General features: G+C 46.8%; 1 protein-coding gene across 8 annotated transcripts in view; it reads right to left on the reverse strand.

Annotated features, from left to right (window-relative positions):
• SLC4A5 (solute carrier family 4 member 5) overlaps positions 1-14,921 on the reverse strand; it is a 135,910-nt gene that overhangs the window by 39,020 nt on the left and 81,969 nt on the right. For all 8 annotated transcript variants that reach the window (XM_032243366.1, XM_032243367.1, XM_032243365.1 and 5 more), the window contains 6 exons: positions 11,400-11,560; positions 10,446-10,598; positions 8,426-8,521; positions 5,570-5,625; positions 1,794-1,951; positions 940-1,027 (listed from right to left, as the gene is read on the reverse strand). In XM_032243366.1, coding sequence (XP_032099257.1) covers positions 940-1,027; positions 1,794-1,951; positions 5,570-5,625; positions 8,426-8,521; positions 10,446-10,598; positions 11,400-11,560 — 712 coding nt within the window. The remainder of the gene's footprint in view (positions 1-939; positions 1,028-1,793; positions 1,952-5,569; positions 5,626-8,425; positions 8,522-10,445; positions 10,599-11,399; positions 11,561-14,921) is intronic.

Consider the following 14,921-nt stretch of genomic DNA (forward strand, 5'->3'; position numbering starts at 1 on the left):
AAATCTGACTTTCATTGTGAAAATGAAACATAAAAACTATTCTTGGCGTTATTTCTAAACAGAACTAACATCAAAATCATTGGAATAATCAGAATCACCTATTTTGGAAACAGTGGATTCATCAGATGAATCTTAGGCTAACAACTGTTCGAGAATGATGTTACCATCACTCGTAGGAAAGCTAGTTTTCTAGGATTTGATATTTTCAGTCATTGAGAATTACCGTATTTTGTAAATGGAAATACCACAACTAAAAACAGAATGCTATAAGTAGAATGATGTCTTTTGCTTCTAAAGTCAACATACTGGAGCGATGTGAAAATAATAATAAAAGTGAGACATTTTGTGGGAAAAAGTTATCCCGGGATAAAGGCTGCAGGCACAAGTGCCGCCAGTGAGTATTTTTGGCACAAAGGGGAAGAGTTAAAGTCCTCTAGGCTCCCCATCACTCTGGGGACACAGCATGACTCAGCTCTGCTTACAGGCTCTGTGCAGTCTCTGGCTCACCTCTCCAGTGCCACCTCCTTCCCTTGAAGCTCTTACACTGAGTCTACATCAAACCACCTCCATCCAGCTTCTCTGAGCCTGACCCATTCATTTCCTTTGTCTAGAACGCTTGCCTCGTAGCCTGGTGCTGGGTCTACCTTCCTCCTGCTCCTTCTTAGCTTTAAAGCCCCTTCATCTGTGAAGCCCTCCTTGACCCCCTGGACAGCTAGCACATGGTTGGTTTTATAAGTATCAATTTGTCCCTCACGCTTGATTGGTTCTCCTAAAGGACAATGACTATTCCCCGATTCTCTTCATCTTTAGCATCCTACGTAGTGCCTGGTACACAGTAGGTATTCCAATGTGCTGGCTGGATAAGTTAATGAATGAAGGTGGAGTGATTGGTGCAGGAGGCATAAAATTCAGGAGTACAAGCTTCTGGTTACCACTTACATCATCTACCATGAGGGTTGCAATGGCACGGCCAATTTCATTGTAGGATTTTGCTCTCCCAGAAGGTCCCAGCAGTATAAACAGAAATCTGCAAAGAAGACGGGGGAGGAGACAGACAAGATGAAGGAAGAGGAGCATGAAAGTGAGAAGAAAAAATATAAGCAGGTGAAGAGAGTGTTTTGGCCCCAAACAATATCCATTCTTAACTTTTTTTTTTTTTTTTTTTTTTTTTTTTGTGATAGGGTCTCACTCCATCATCCAGGCTGGAGTGCAGTGGCGCAATCTTGGCTTACTGCAACCTCCACCTGCTGGGCTCAAGTGATCCTCCCACCTCAGCCTCCTGAATAGCTGGGACTATGGGCATGCAACACCATGCCCAGCCAATTTTTCGTATTTTTCGTAGATACAGGGTTTCACCGTGCTGCCCAGGCTAGCCTCCAATTCTTGAGCTTGAGCAATTCACTCGCCTTGGCCTCCCAAAATGCTGGGATTAGAGGCATGAGCCACTGCTCATGCAGTAAAAAAAAAAAACTTTTTTACTTCCCTCTGTGGAACCCCATGTTTGCTTTGGAGGAAGATTTCCTCTTCCCCTCCCTTAGGCTCCCCCTTGAGCATCCTCACCTTTGTCTTGCTGCCAACGCCCACCTGACAACTTCTCTCCCAGTTGTTACCTACTCTTTTATGATTTTTAGTAAACTCTAAAACTCTTCCCTAGTTAGAAGATATCCCTTCCCAGCAACCTCCACACTTAGAGGTGTCTCCAAGAGCACTAACAATCAACAGCACTGCTTGCTGACTGCATGGACAGCTGGCTCCCTGAGGGTGGCATGGGGACAGGTTTCAATGGCTCTCACCTGGTGGGGACAGGCACCTCTGTTACTCCTCCCAGCATGGCTGACTGGATGAGGCGCACGAATGCGATGAATGGCTGGTCTAGGAAGTCTACCTCGCCCACGAGCACGTTGGAGGCTTCCGAGTCTTTGGGGATCTTCTTCATGAATTTGTTTTTCCGCTGGACAGGGAAGGAAAACAAGATAGCCATGGCGACTCCCACCTGCTCTCACTCCCTCACTCTCCTTCAGACTGCTTTCAGGTCTAACTTGAAAAAATTCTCCCAATGTTGCCAATAGACTGAAAGAATAACCAAGTACTCTCCCAATTCTGCAGATGGGAAGACTGAATGTAGGTTAACCCCAGGCACCATTAAGCTTTGTAGATGGGAAGGATCCGGCAATGACTTGGCCCTAAGATATTCCTTGATGGATGAAAACTGTTCCACTGAGTTGTGGGTTGAGGGGTCTGAGAAGAGCCCCAGGCTTGCCAGACATCAGGCCTCACTGGATGGCCTCTTCCAGGCTGAGCAGAAGGGAGTGTCAGCACCTCTACTCCAGCCACCCAGACCCCCCCTCTCCACCTCCACTTTTGGTGGCTGTGAGGAGGAGGAGGCCTGTTCTGACAGTCAAAGTAGACAGGCCTTGTTTTCCCTTTGCCACCAGCTTCCTGGCTCACAGGAATTCCTGGATCAGTCTCAAAGTCTGGGAGATTTCCATGCCCCCAAGTTACCCCCAGGGGACCTCCCAGGAAATTCATAACTTCTGGGATTTTCCAGTGGAGACTATCAAGGTGGCCTCTCTCCAGTCCCTCTGGCTAGTATCTCTTCAGGGGAGTTAGGTCATACAGGCAGAGCCAGTGGGGTCTGATGTGAGAGGTACTAGAGACAAGCCCTCCGCTCAAATGTGTTCCCACTCTCTGTGTTTATAACTTCATTCTTCCTGAGTCCTTTTTTATGCTGAAAATACCCCAGGGATGATTACTTTCGAGCTCTTCTTAGTCCTTAACATCTTAGAATGAATTCCTTTTTCAGATTGCTTTCCCTCTGGGCAGCAAGGGCATGGATAGACAAGAGACAGAGATAATTTTGTCAGAAGACAGAGGGGGAGCAGTTGCGGTGGTGGCAGGGCTGAGAGCAGTCCACGGTGGCTGAAACAACAGGAAAGAGCCTGGTGTAGAGGACAGCTCTAAAGAAAGCACCTGCAAACATCACAATTTTCCCACCAATCTCCCCTCTGCTGGAGTCTTTCCTATGGGCACAGACCTGTCTGTTTCTCACAGGCTCAGTGAAGACACAGCTTCCTTGTATCTCTTCCCATCCCTGTGGAGGGGTCAGCTGTGGGCATGGATATGGCCAACAGGTCCAGCCCTTTTACGCCCACAGCTGTTTCCTGATCTGACTTATGTGGGGGTATGATACACACTGGGCTGGGTGGCCTACCAGTACGAGCAAGGCCTGCACCCTTATAATCTTTTAAATCCAATCAGAAAAAAAACCCTCCACAACCACCCAGGCAACCATCAGCAGCCTCAAGGATCCTAACATAGTGAGAAAAAGCAGGAATTGACAGGAACACCAGAGTCCCTGAGACTCAAAAAGTCCCTTTGTCTCAGGCATGGTCAGTTGATTAAAAAGCAGCATTCTTCAGGGTGGAGAGCTGGGTGTACCAGGGCAGCCACCGTCTCTGAGCATCAGGCAGGGAGGGGATCCAGGGCAGGGTAGGAGAAGCGGGCTAAGCAGCAGCAGCCTGGAGAATGAGGCTTTGGAAGCAGCGATGCTTCAGGGTGTCCCAACAAACCCACTTGTGTTTTGTTTTGTTTTGTTTTGTTTTGTTTTGAGACAAGAGTCTCGCTCTGTCACCCAGGCTAGAGTGCAGTGGCATGATCTCGGCTCACTGCAACCTCCTCCTCCCAGGTTCAAGCGCTTCTCCAGCCTCAGTCTCCCAAGTAGCTGGGACTACAGGCACATGCCATCACGTCCAGCTAATTTTTGTATTTTTGGTTGAAACAGGGGGTCTCTGTGTTGGCCAGGCTGGTCTGGAACTCCTGGCCTCAAGTGATCCATCTGCCTCAGCCTCCCAAAGTGCTGGGATTACAGATGTGAGCCATAACACCTGGCCATCAAACCAACCCACTTGTAATCCAGGAGAGAAGAGAAACTGAACCAGGGACTTGGTCCTTCCTTACACATTGTGACCTGTTTGGTAAGGAGGCCAGGGTTGTGGCATCCCAGAAATAGGAGCATGCTAGTGTTCCGACCAACCCTGGCTTGCCCACAGCCTGGACATGGGTGTGTATAACCAGGGCCCTGCTGACTCCACTTCCTGAACCCTTGGAGTCACTGTAGCACAATGATACTGTCTGAATCTACTCTCTGTTCACTGGGAATCTGCCGACTCAGAGCAAGCATGGAGTTTAGTTTTGTATAAACCAATGATGAAGAAAGAGCCTGCAGAGCAAATGCCTCTGGGCTTGCTAAAGAACGCCCACTGGCATAGACCACTGATGCTGCTTCTCAGTATTTGCAGCATCAGGGATCAGCGAGGAGAACTAGACGCTGGTGCTAGATGGTGGGTTCCAATCCCTAAATCAAGGAAGCACTGACTGCTGAAAGTGACAGCTAGTGTTGTTATTACCACTCACACATTCATTAAAATGGTTATGAAAAACTTTTACTAGGAAATGCTTTCTTATTACAGTTCCACTGTCTGTGTGCATGACTAAAAGCGGTTTTCCTCTCCAAATAATGTTCCAGAATACTAAGTAGTTCCTAAATTACTCCAAAATTAAGAGCTCTAGGAGTTAGACTACCTAGGTCAAATCAAAGTTCTGCCTTTCAGCTCTATAGACTTGCGCATGTTATTTAACTGATGTAAGCCTCAGTGTTCTCTCATGAGTAAAATGGGAATGAAAACAGTATCTTTGTGACTCACAGAAAATGCCTGGCACAGTGTAGCGCATGCAGTGTGGACTTTAAATGTTGGTTGATTTTATTATTGTTTAGTTTATTTTTGCCCAGGACACTGACATGAGGGGCTCACTTTGTTTTTGCCTTCCACCAAACTTAGGGGTGCCTGGAAGGCTTGCAGGTCCACCCAAGCTCCTGAAGGCTCCTGGCCAAGTTTCAGGTTTCCTTTGTCATTTTTCTTCCTACTTCTGTGGAGACAGACAACGGGACCATGGGACCTCCTGTCCTTGAGGTGTGCAGGAGTTGGAATTGAGGGGGCCTCCTCTGGCCTTCCCCAAAGGGCACAGTCACAGGATTCTGGGGCTGTGGGACTTAGAACTGGACCCAAGCTGTTTGTAGGATTCTGATCTCATCAAGGAAGTTTCAGTCCAGCTCGTGGGAGACCACAGGAAGATGCACTATTGGCAGTCTAAGCAATTAACTACCACTGTTCTCCTCACAGGGAGACTCTTTTCTGTCTCTCTGCCAGCCCCAATCCCTATCCCATCATTAAAGTTGCCTGTGGGTCACAGGGGAGATGAAGTCATGTGTGCTGGTCTTTTCTCTTCAACAAATGCTGAGCTCAAGGACAGCTGGCACCTCATTTGATCATGTTCTCTGTCCCACAGCCTGAGGGCCTGACATAGAGCCAGCACCTGGGATTCAATCAGTCCCTGACTGCTGGGCTTGGCAGAGTCCCCCAGGTGGCCCAGGGTCCCCACCTGGGACCTTCCTGGAACTCCCTTCCTTCGTAGAAATGGAATTCTGCCCATAGGGGATCCCTGCCCCTGAAACCAAAGACTTCCTCCTGCCCTGGCCCTCCATTGCAGCCAAATGCAGGGATTTTACTACCTGGTCTGTGTTTGGGGTGAGAGAAATGTCATTCATGCTTCTGCTCTGGGCATGACCTAGGAGAGAAGGAAAGGAAGATCCATCAGGGGAAGCCAGGCTCTCACAGGTCCCTTTGCTATGGCCCCTACTCATGCCTCTCCCATGTTCACAACCAAAGCAAGTCCTTTCCCCCTTAATCCTGCAGCTCCCTTAAGCTAGCATCCTCTCACTTTCCTTCCATTTAATGGCTTTCCTGAAAGAGGTGTCAGACTCCAGGTTCCACTGTTTCCTTCTCCCTCCTCAATCTACCGCACTCTAGTCTCTACTCTTCAACTCCACCTTCTTGGACGTCGCCAGGCTATCTACTCTGGGTCTGGCTCTGTACCAGTCCTGGATAGGGGGAGGGACAACAGATGCATTATTAGATGAGGGGCCATGTGTCACTAAGCTTGGAATTTGCTGGAGAGGAGAGCAGTTTCACCTCTGTCCTCCATGACCAGTAAGAATCTTTAAAGATGGGCTGGTGATTTAGGCTGACAGAGGGAAGGAAGGTGGCCTCCCCATGAGAACAGTGATAGTCAATTATTTGGACTGCCCAATAGTTCCTTCCTCTGTTAAGGGGGAGAAAGTCAGCTCTCTTCTCCCACTAGCCCGATCTGGTGGATACCCTCAGACCTATCGTGTCTCGGCTATTGGCCTGTGCCACTCCTGGTGTCCGGAACGTGGCTCCTCTCAGCTCTCCTCCTCTCATTTCTGTCCCAGGATCCTCTCTTGCTTGGGCCTCCTGGGGTCTTGTCTTTGCTCTCATCCCCTCCGGGTGCCTCAGCCTCTCCGCTGGTCAATTACCCCCACTCCTATTATTTCCAACACCCATCTGGACTGAGGATGCCAAGGATGGATCTTTAGTCTGACCCCTCTTCTGAGTTGCAGACTCCTTGGAGCAGCCGCCTCTGGCACCTCAAATACAACTCTTTATCTTCCACCAAATCACTCCCCTCACAGACACATTCCACTCAATGCCCCTCCCTCCCATCCACCAGCCCTTCAGACAGAAATCTAGGAGCAGCCTTGGACCCTCCCTCTTCCTCACCTCCTACTTCCCACCAGCCCTTCAATTCTACCTCTGTCCCTTCCTTTCCATTCTTGAATGTAGGCTCAGTCTCTGCCTTCCAATCTTGCCCCTTCTAGTTTATTCCTACTGGGACAGAAATCTGATTACGGCATGCTCCTACTTCAAGCTTCCCATTACCTTCAGAATAAGATCCGGGTTTTCTTGTTTTGTTTTGGGGTTTTTCTTTTTTGAGACTGAGTTTCGCTCTTGTTGCCCAGGCTGGAGTGCAATGGCATGATCTGGGCTCACCACAACCTGTACCTCCCATGTTCAAGCGACTCTCCTGCCTTAGCCTCCCAAGTAGCTGGGATTACAGGCATGCTCCATCACACCCAGCTAATTTTGTATTTTTAGTAGAGATGGGGTTTCTCCATGTTGGTCAGGCTGATCTCGAACTCTTGACCTCAGGTGATCTGCCCGCCTTGGTCTCCCAAAGTGCTGGGATTACAGGAGTGAGCCACCGTGCCCCACTAGAATCTGGGTTCTTTTGCTGGGTGTACAAGGCCCTCTTTGCTTTGACCTTCTCTTCCCCTTAACTCCTGTACTTCCTATAAACTGAACTGATGTTCTTTACCTCCAGCTCCTTCTCTTCCCTCCCGCAACTTGCTATTTGTTTCCTTTGTTTAGAACCCCCTCTTCCTCCTCCTTGCTCCTGGAAAACTTCTGTTTATGCTCCAAGACTCAGTCAGCGTCTCCTCTTCTCCGATCCTTCCCCTGTGCCCTGTGTTCTGCATGTTGGGCCACCTCAGGGTGGGTGACCACCTTGAATATGACCTGGTTCACACAAAGCTGTAACCATCCACTCATGCCTCTTGTCCCAGTGGTTCCTACCCTTAAGCAGTGTTGGTAGGGAGGTGACCTCATATACAATGACAACTGAGTGGGAGGTCTTCCCGAAGCCACTGTCTACCCACTGAACATTCACTGGGCATCCCTATGTGGAATAACCAGGCCAAGGGAGACTAAGTGGACTTGGGCCATCAAGACAGGGAGAGAAGACTGCAGCAAACACCTGCTATGGCCAAGGCCACGGGCAGGGGCTGCACTGCCCCCCAAGTCACTCCTCGGGCATGGACGGGGCACAGCACTGGGCTGCACTTGTTAACATCTTGGCATTTTAGCAAAAATACCAGAAGGAAAATAGTCTTTCACTGCTTTTTCTTTTTCTCTTCATTTTCTAAGTTGGCTCCTTTCTTTCCTCCAGCTTGCCTGTCTGTGTATCCCTGATAAGCTGCGTAAAAAGCCTGTCTGTGACCTCTCACCTCAAACCACCCCCCCACACCATCCATTCCCAGCAAAAAGGGGCCATGACTCTGCCCACATTTCTTCTCCATGTGGTGGTACGAGACTGCCACCCAGTGATGGGAATGCTGCCTGACTGAACTGAAGGAAAGGACCTTGCTTTTTTTTTTTTTTAAATTCCGTTTCCAGGAAAGCTTTTCACCAAAAAACAGGGTTAATGTCAGTTTGGTGAAGATGAGGATACAAACTGAGATAAAAATGCCTAGAACATGGGAGTGGGTATTGATTACATCAGGATGCGACTGAGAGCCTCATTTTTCAGAGGAATGACTTGAATACTAAGTAGTAAATGAGGCCCTGACAGCAGCCCGGGATTAGAGTGAAAGTTAGGCTTCTCCTGATCCACGCCCTGAGAATTCTTGGCAGATCCTGGGCTTTGTCTCCCCCACCTATGGCAATGTGGCCATGTCACAGCTGCCACAGCTTAAACAAAGCTGCCACAGAGCAGCGGAGCACACACTCACACAGACGTCCGTAATTTGCACTCTGCTGCATCCGCAGGTCCTCCGTGGAGTGGTGTAGACTTGGGCCAGCACCAAGGCTCCGGCCAGGACTGCGATCTGAGAGGAGAATCAGAACGGACTTGGCTTCAACAGCCTTGCTGGTATAGCAAAGCCTCTCAGGTTAGTTCACTTTAACTAAATAAAACTGGGCTATATGAGACATGTCTCTTCCCCTTCCAGGAAGAATTTTTTTTTTTTTTTTCATTTAAGCAAGTCAATAGTCTGAACAAGATTACAGGCTGGGCGCAGTGGCTCATGACTGTAATTCCAGCACTTTGGGAGGCTGCGGCGGGTGGATCACCTGAGGTCAGGAGTTCAAGATCAGCCTGGCCAACATGGTGAAACCCTGTTTCTACTAAAAATACAAAAATTAGCCAGGTGTGGTGGCAGGCACCTGTAGTCCCAGCTATTTGGGTGGCTGAGGCAGGAGAATCTCTTGAATCCAGGAGGCAGAAAATGCAGTGAGCCAAGATTGTGCCACTGCACTCCATCCTGGGTGACAGAGTGAGACTCCATTTCAAAAAAAACAAAAACAAAAACAAAACAAGATTACAGAGAGAATATCTGTACTGTTGAAAGTGAGATAGACACACAATTGATTACATGGGTACAAGGTGTAATAGACTGCTTGGGTTCATCCCTGATTCTACCACTTACTGGCTGTGTAACCTTAGGCAAGCTACTTAAACTCTGTGCCTCAGGCGTCTCATCTGTAAAATGGAGACAAGAACTGTACCTACACACCACAGTGTTTTTGTGAGGATGAAGTGAGTTAAAACAGGAAGAGCACTCAGAATAGTGCCCAGAATGTGGTAAGTGCTGAGTATGTATCTATTGTTTTTATGGGATGTTAAACACTTCCCATTGTTTATTGGGGGATTTTTTGAGACAAGGTCTTGCTCTCTTACCCAGGCTGGAGTGCTATGGCATGATCTCAGCTCACTGCAACCTCTGTCTCCTGGGTTCAAGTGATCCTCCCCCCTCAGCCTCCTGATTAGCTGAGACTACAGGTGTATGGCACCACGCCTGGCTAATTTTTTGAAGAGGCGGGGTTTATGCCATGGGGTTTTGTAGAGATGGGGTTAAACCATAGAATTTATGTATTTCTTGTAGAGATTGGGTGTATGCCATGTTGCCCAGGCTGGTCGCAAACTCCTGAGCTCAAGCAATCCGCCCACCTTGGACTCTCAAAGTGCTGGGATTACAGGTGTACGCCACCATGCCCAGGTCACTTCCCATTTTAAAGTAATTTATTTAAAGAGGTTCCTCAGTGTTTTTAATTTAGCAACTTAGCTCTGGTTACTGTGTTTGTCTGACAGCCTCAGCAGGGCTAATGTCTCTGGGCATCTAGGCTCAAATAGGATAGTGGAGTGTTGGATATTTCAGATGTGTGCATGGAACAATCCACCCTCTCTGAATGGTCCCAGGTCCTGCTAATCAGAGTGACATCAGCCACCCGGTCTACAGCCCTGGCACTCTTGAGATAAGCCCAGCCCCTTCTACCACCCTGTTGTGTTCCACTTTCTGCTGAGGCTCTTGACCTCTCCATGGGGTTTAATGTGAAACTTCTGGGTCTTTTGCATAAGCAAGCCATCTCTACCAGCATTTCCCAATGCTGTGTGACATGGGAATCACCTGGGGTATGTTCTAACCTCTCTCTCTTTTCCTAGGCCATACCCCAGACCAACTGACTCCAACTCTCCAGGATGGGGCCAAGGCATTAGGACACGTCTCAAGCCCCAAAGTGATTTACAATGTGTAGCCCTGGCTAAGAACCAACTCTCTTCCTAGAAAGTGTTCTGCTCTGGTGGTGGGAACAACATGGGAGTGTGGCTGGGATCCCTGCAGGCCTGCCAGTGAAGGAGGCAAACATCAGAATTTCTCCAGAAACTCCCAGCCCCTAAAGTGGGCTCACCTGGATACCAGGGCCTGATACTTGGCCCTGCATGTCCCATGCCCACCAGCGTAAGCCCCAACTCACTTGTGGTGGAGACTGACTTCCCAATGTCGACTAAGGAGCGGTGGATGGGTTTCTTGGTTTGGTGACGGTGCCTCCTCAGGAGGACGTAACTGACCCTCTCCCGGAGCTCTGGCCGCAGGAGACCATCCTCAATCTGCTTCTCAATGACATCATCTGCATGGAAAACAAATACACTTCGTCCCTGTGGACAGAACAGCCCCAGGGTGTTTCAGTTTCACCTGTTATGAGTGGGATTAAATGTGAGCTGGAGGTGTCAGCGGGTGTGTGGAAATACTTCTGGCTTTGCCACTAACTGTGGAAAACTGGGCACATCACCAACTCTTGGCCTCCTGTTCAAGGGCACATGCATGTCTGTGTGTGTGTGTGTATGTATGTAAGACTCTGCTCTGTCAATGTTCTTATGAAAAGTGAAATAAACAGTCCATATGAAATTTTCCCAGGAAGCATAAAGGTATTGTGTTCAATGGGTTTAGTCCTAAAATGAATTCTTTTTAGAAAAGCATTTTGGGTAAAATACTTCTGGAAAAACCCAATGTGCTGGAAGAAAACTGACAAAAATTTTTAGGGGTGTTAAGGCAAGCTACCTCCTCCCTTTGACACACCACTAAATGATAGCTAATTTCCTAAAGATGAATAATGACCCATTTTACCCTAAAAAGAAACAGGTTGTCATGGCAAAAGGTGTCTCTGACCATGCCCTCTCCCCTTTTGCTACATTTCTGGATAGCATTTTGGAGGATGGTCTTTGCCTCTCTGCTGGAGGTCTGTGTGGAACTGAAACTTGGGGCAGCTTTGATCCTGCCCTGGGAGCAACAGAGTCAAAGCTGTTCTCTGCAGAGTCAGGTGTCAGAGATGGGCCAGTCACACAGGCTCGAAGGCAGGCATGAGGTCAGGGGAACTGCCCTGGTTTGCAAGGGACCACAGGAGAGATGCACACAGTGGCCCCTGCCTCACCTATGATCTGTGGTAAGGAGCCACTGTCCAAATCCAGCAGCACCGTCCCCGTCTGCAGGCAGGTACGGAGCTCGAAGAGGCTGTGCAGAGAGAGTGTGGACACGTGGGGCTTGCTCCAGCGTTCGCCGCCTTCCTCTACCTTTTCTTCAAACTTTATCCACCTGGAAGGGTAAGGATGGGACTCAGTGTGACCAGGGCCCTCAGGAGGAGGCCCCACCTGCGTCTCCCCAAGAGAGTGGTATCATGTGAGGTCATGCTATGTATGTGGTTACAGTGTTGGTCCTAGACTCACAGGCAGAGGATCTCTTGGGAATGCCATCATTTGTCCCCCACTTCTGATGCTGTCATGTTAAGGACAAAGTGGCATCCAGAGAACGACTATACAAGGGCACAAGGGGTCTTCTGGGAGCGATGGAAATATTCTAAAATTGGATTATGGTGACGATTGCATAATTCCATACATTTACTAAAAATCATTTACCAGTACACTTACAATGAAAGAATTTTAAGTTATTCTAGAACAATAAAGCTGTTTTTTTAAAAAAGCCTCAGCTGGAACCTGATTACCCCAGGCTGTTCACACATGAGTGTTCAGTGTGGTTTGCCAGGAGCAGAAAAAACGTTCCCTGACAAAAAGTATTTCTCTCTGAGTTTCCCTGCAACTCTGAGGTTTGCATGCTTTTCACTCTTTTCCCTCTGAAAGTTCATGTAAAAATCCACAGGCCACCCAGGGGAGGAAAGAAATTAAACCAACGATGTGTAGGAATCTGTCCTTTCCAGAAGCCTTGGAATCATAGGCTGGAGTGGAGGTGTGCAAGAAGAAGGGCCTCAGAGAGTACCAGGGGAGCAAGGAGTCCTGGCTGGAGACCTTAGTTCCCCTTTGTAAGATGTCAACCAACCACAAATGCATGAGTAGCTCCAATCTATTACAACTGAAATCCCAAGGGAGGACTTTTGGACCATGACTATCTAATTCTAAAGATCCTCTTAATAAAGAAAATGTATCAGAATGGTTGAGGTAAGTTCAAAAACAAAGAGAAATGGGGATGGCTTAGCACGTATAAAAACTTATGGAGAAGCTTTAATAATTAAATTAAAGCAGTATGATTACAGGCCAGATATAGACAAGGGATCAATGGCACAACAGTCCAGAAACAGACCTGTATATCCACGGGAATTCAGGTTGTTTTTTTTTTTTTTTTGAGACAGAGTCTCACCCAAGTTGGAGTGCAGTGGCATGCTTTCAGCTCACTGCAACCTAGACCACCTGGGCTCAGGCAATCTACCTACCTCAGCCTTCCAAGTAGCTGGGACTACATGCACATGCCATCATGCCTGTCTAAGTTTTGTATTTTTTGTAGAGACAGGGTTTCTTCATGTTGCCCAGGCTGGTCTTGAACTCTTGGGCTTAGGCAATCAGCCCACCTCGGCCTCCCAAAGTGCTAGGATTACAGGCATGAATCACCACGCCCAGTCACGAAATTTGGGTTTTGATTAAGGAGTTGTTTAAAGACAACCAACCTAAAAATATAAAGTTAAATCTCTACTTTTCACCAAACACAATACTAAATTCTTCATGGATTAAAGTCTAAACATAAAAATAAATCTATAAGCAAAAATGCAAATGTACTAGAAGAGACTATAGGAGAGTATTCTTATATTCTTGGAGAATATTGTAGAGAAAGACTTTCTAAACAAGGTATAGAACCATAAAGAAAAAAAAATGGACAGATTTGATTACCCAAAACTAAAATAAATAAAAACTTATATATAGTAAAATAACATATAAATCAAGTTCAAAGAAAAGTAAAGTACTGAGAAAAATATCTGCAACACAAGAAAGCATCAAAAGACTACTATTTATAATACAACAATGCTCCTTTGAATTCATAAGATTATCCAATTAACTCAAATTATCCAATAGAAAGAAAACAATTCTGAGAAGAAATGAAGATGGCCAATACACATGTGAAAATATGCTCAACTTTACCAGTAATCACGAACTTTTAAATTACTACAAATGAAATAACATTCTTCATTTCTTATACTGGCATCAGTTAAAAAGATCAACAACTTCCTGTGTCAGTGAAAATGTGGGATGTGGCCTCTCATCTCATGTAATGACACAGACTTCCTGGTGTGGGCAGCCTCTTTCAACATTCAGTGTGCATGCCTTTTGACCCGTGGTTCTGTTTCTAGGGAACGATCACAGGAATATAACCACACTGCCACACCCTGTAATATGTATATGAGAATGCTTGATGAAGCTTTGTCTGTTAGGCTGAAGAACTGGAAATGACCAGGTTTTCAGTAGAAGTATGATTACATCAATTCTGTATGTTCATGCTGTGGAATATTCACCAGAGATAAATAAAAAATATGACAGTGATCTTACATACTGACAGGGTGGACACTACCATCCCATTTTATAAAAAAGAAAAACACACGTGTGTGCGTGCACACGTGTCTAGAGAAAAGTGTTGGAGGGATCCATGTCAAATGGTAAACAATGATTACTTTGAGTAGAGGAGTAGGATTGTTGTTGGGGTGGGATTTAAGACTTTCACTCTATTGAAACTAATTAATGTAGCAAGAGGGCAGTCTGTTAGGCTGGGTGAGGTGGCCCATGACTGTGATTCCAGCACTTTGGGAGGCCCAGGTGGGTGGATTGCCTGAGTTCAGCAGTTCGAGACCAGCCTGGGCAACATGTTGAAACCCTGACCCTACCAAAAAACACAAAAAAATTAGCTGGGCATGGTGGCATACTGTGGTCCCAGTTTCTTGGGAGGCTGAGGTGGGAGGATCACTTGAGCCTGGAAGGCAGAGGTTGTAGCAAGCCGAGATTGCACCACTGCACTCCAGCCTGGGTGACAGAGTAGGACTCTGACTAAATTTTTTTTTTTTTTTTAAGAGTGCACTCTATGAAGCAACACTATCAGGTTTTGAATACCAGCTCTATCATTTACTAGCTGAGAATCTCAGGTAAGTTACTTAATCTCTCATCACCTTTGATTTCTTCAGTAATAATAATAGTGTACAGGAACTAAAGCAGTGACTAGCACATAAGATATACTCTGCTAATGTTAGCTATTAAGTTAAAAATAAAGTTTGAAATTTTAGGAACACTATAAAAGAAGAAAGTAAAGTCGTTCAAAGCTCCTCCAAGCAGGAAGGGTTGATGTTTTGATAACTGCCATTCTAGATCTCCCTGTGCGTACGTGCACACATGCCCATGCTTGCATTAACTTTACATTAATGGCACCACAAGGACCTTAAGGGCATAATATCCAACGGACATCTTTTCATGTCTATTAGTACTAACATCATTCTGAAGTCTTTCTAGTATTCCACTGTCTGAACATACCGTAACTGACAGAAACAGTTCTCAATTGGTAGACATTTATTTATTTATTTATTTATTTATTTTTGAGACGGAGTTTCACTCATGTTACCCAGGCTGGAGTGCAATGGCGCGATCTCGGCTCACCGCAACCTCCGCCTCCTGGGTTCAGGCAATTCTCC

The sequence above is a fragment of the Sapajus apella genome, unplaced genomic scaffold (genome assembly GCF_009761245.1).
Source record: "Sapajus apella isolate SASKATOON/1434 unplaced genomic scaffold, GSC_monkey_1.0 scaffold52, whole genome shotgun sequence".
Lineage (NCBI taxonomy): Eukaryota > Metazoa > Chordata > Mammalia > Primates > Cebidae > Sapajus > Sapajus apella.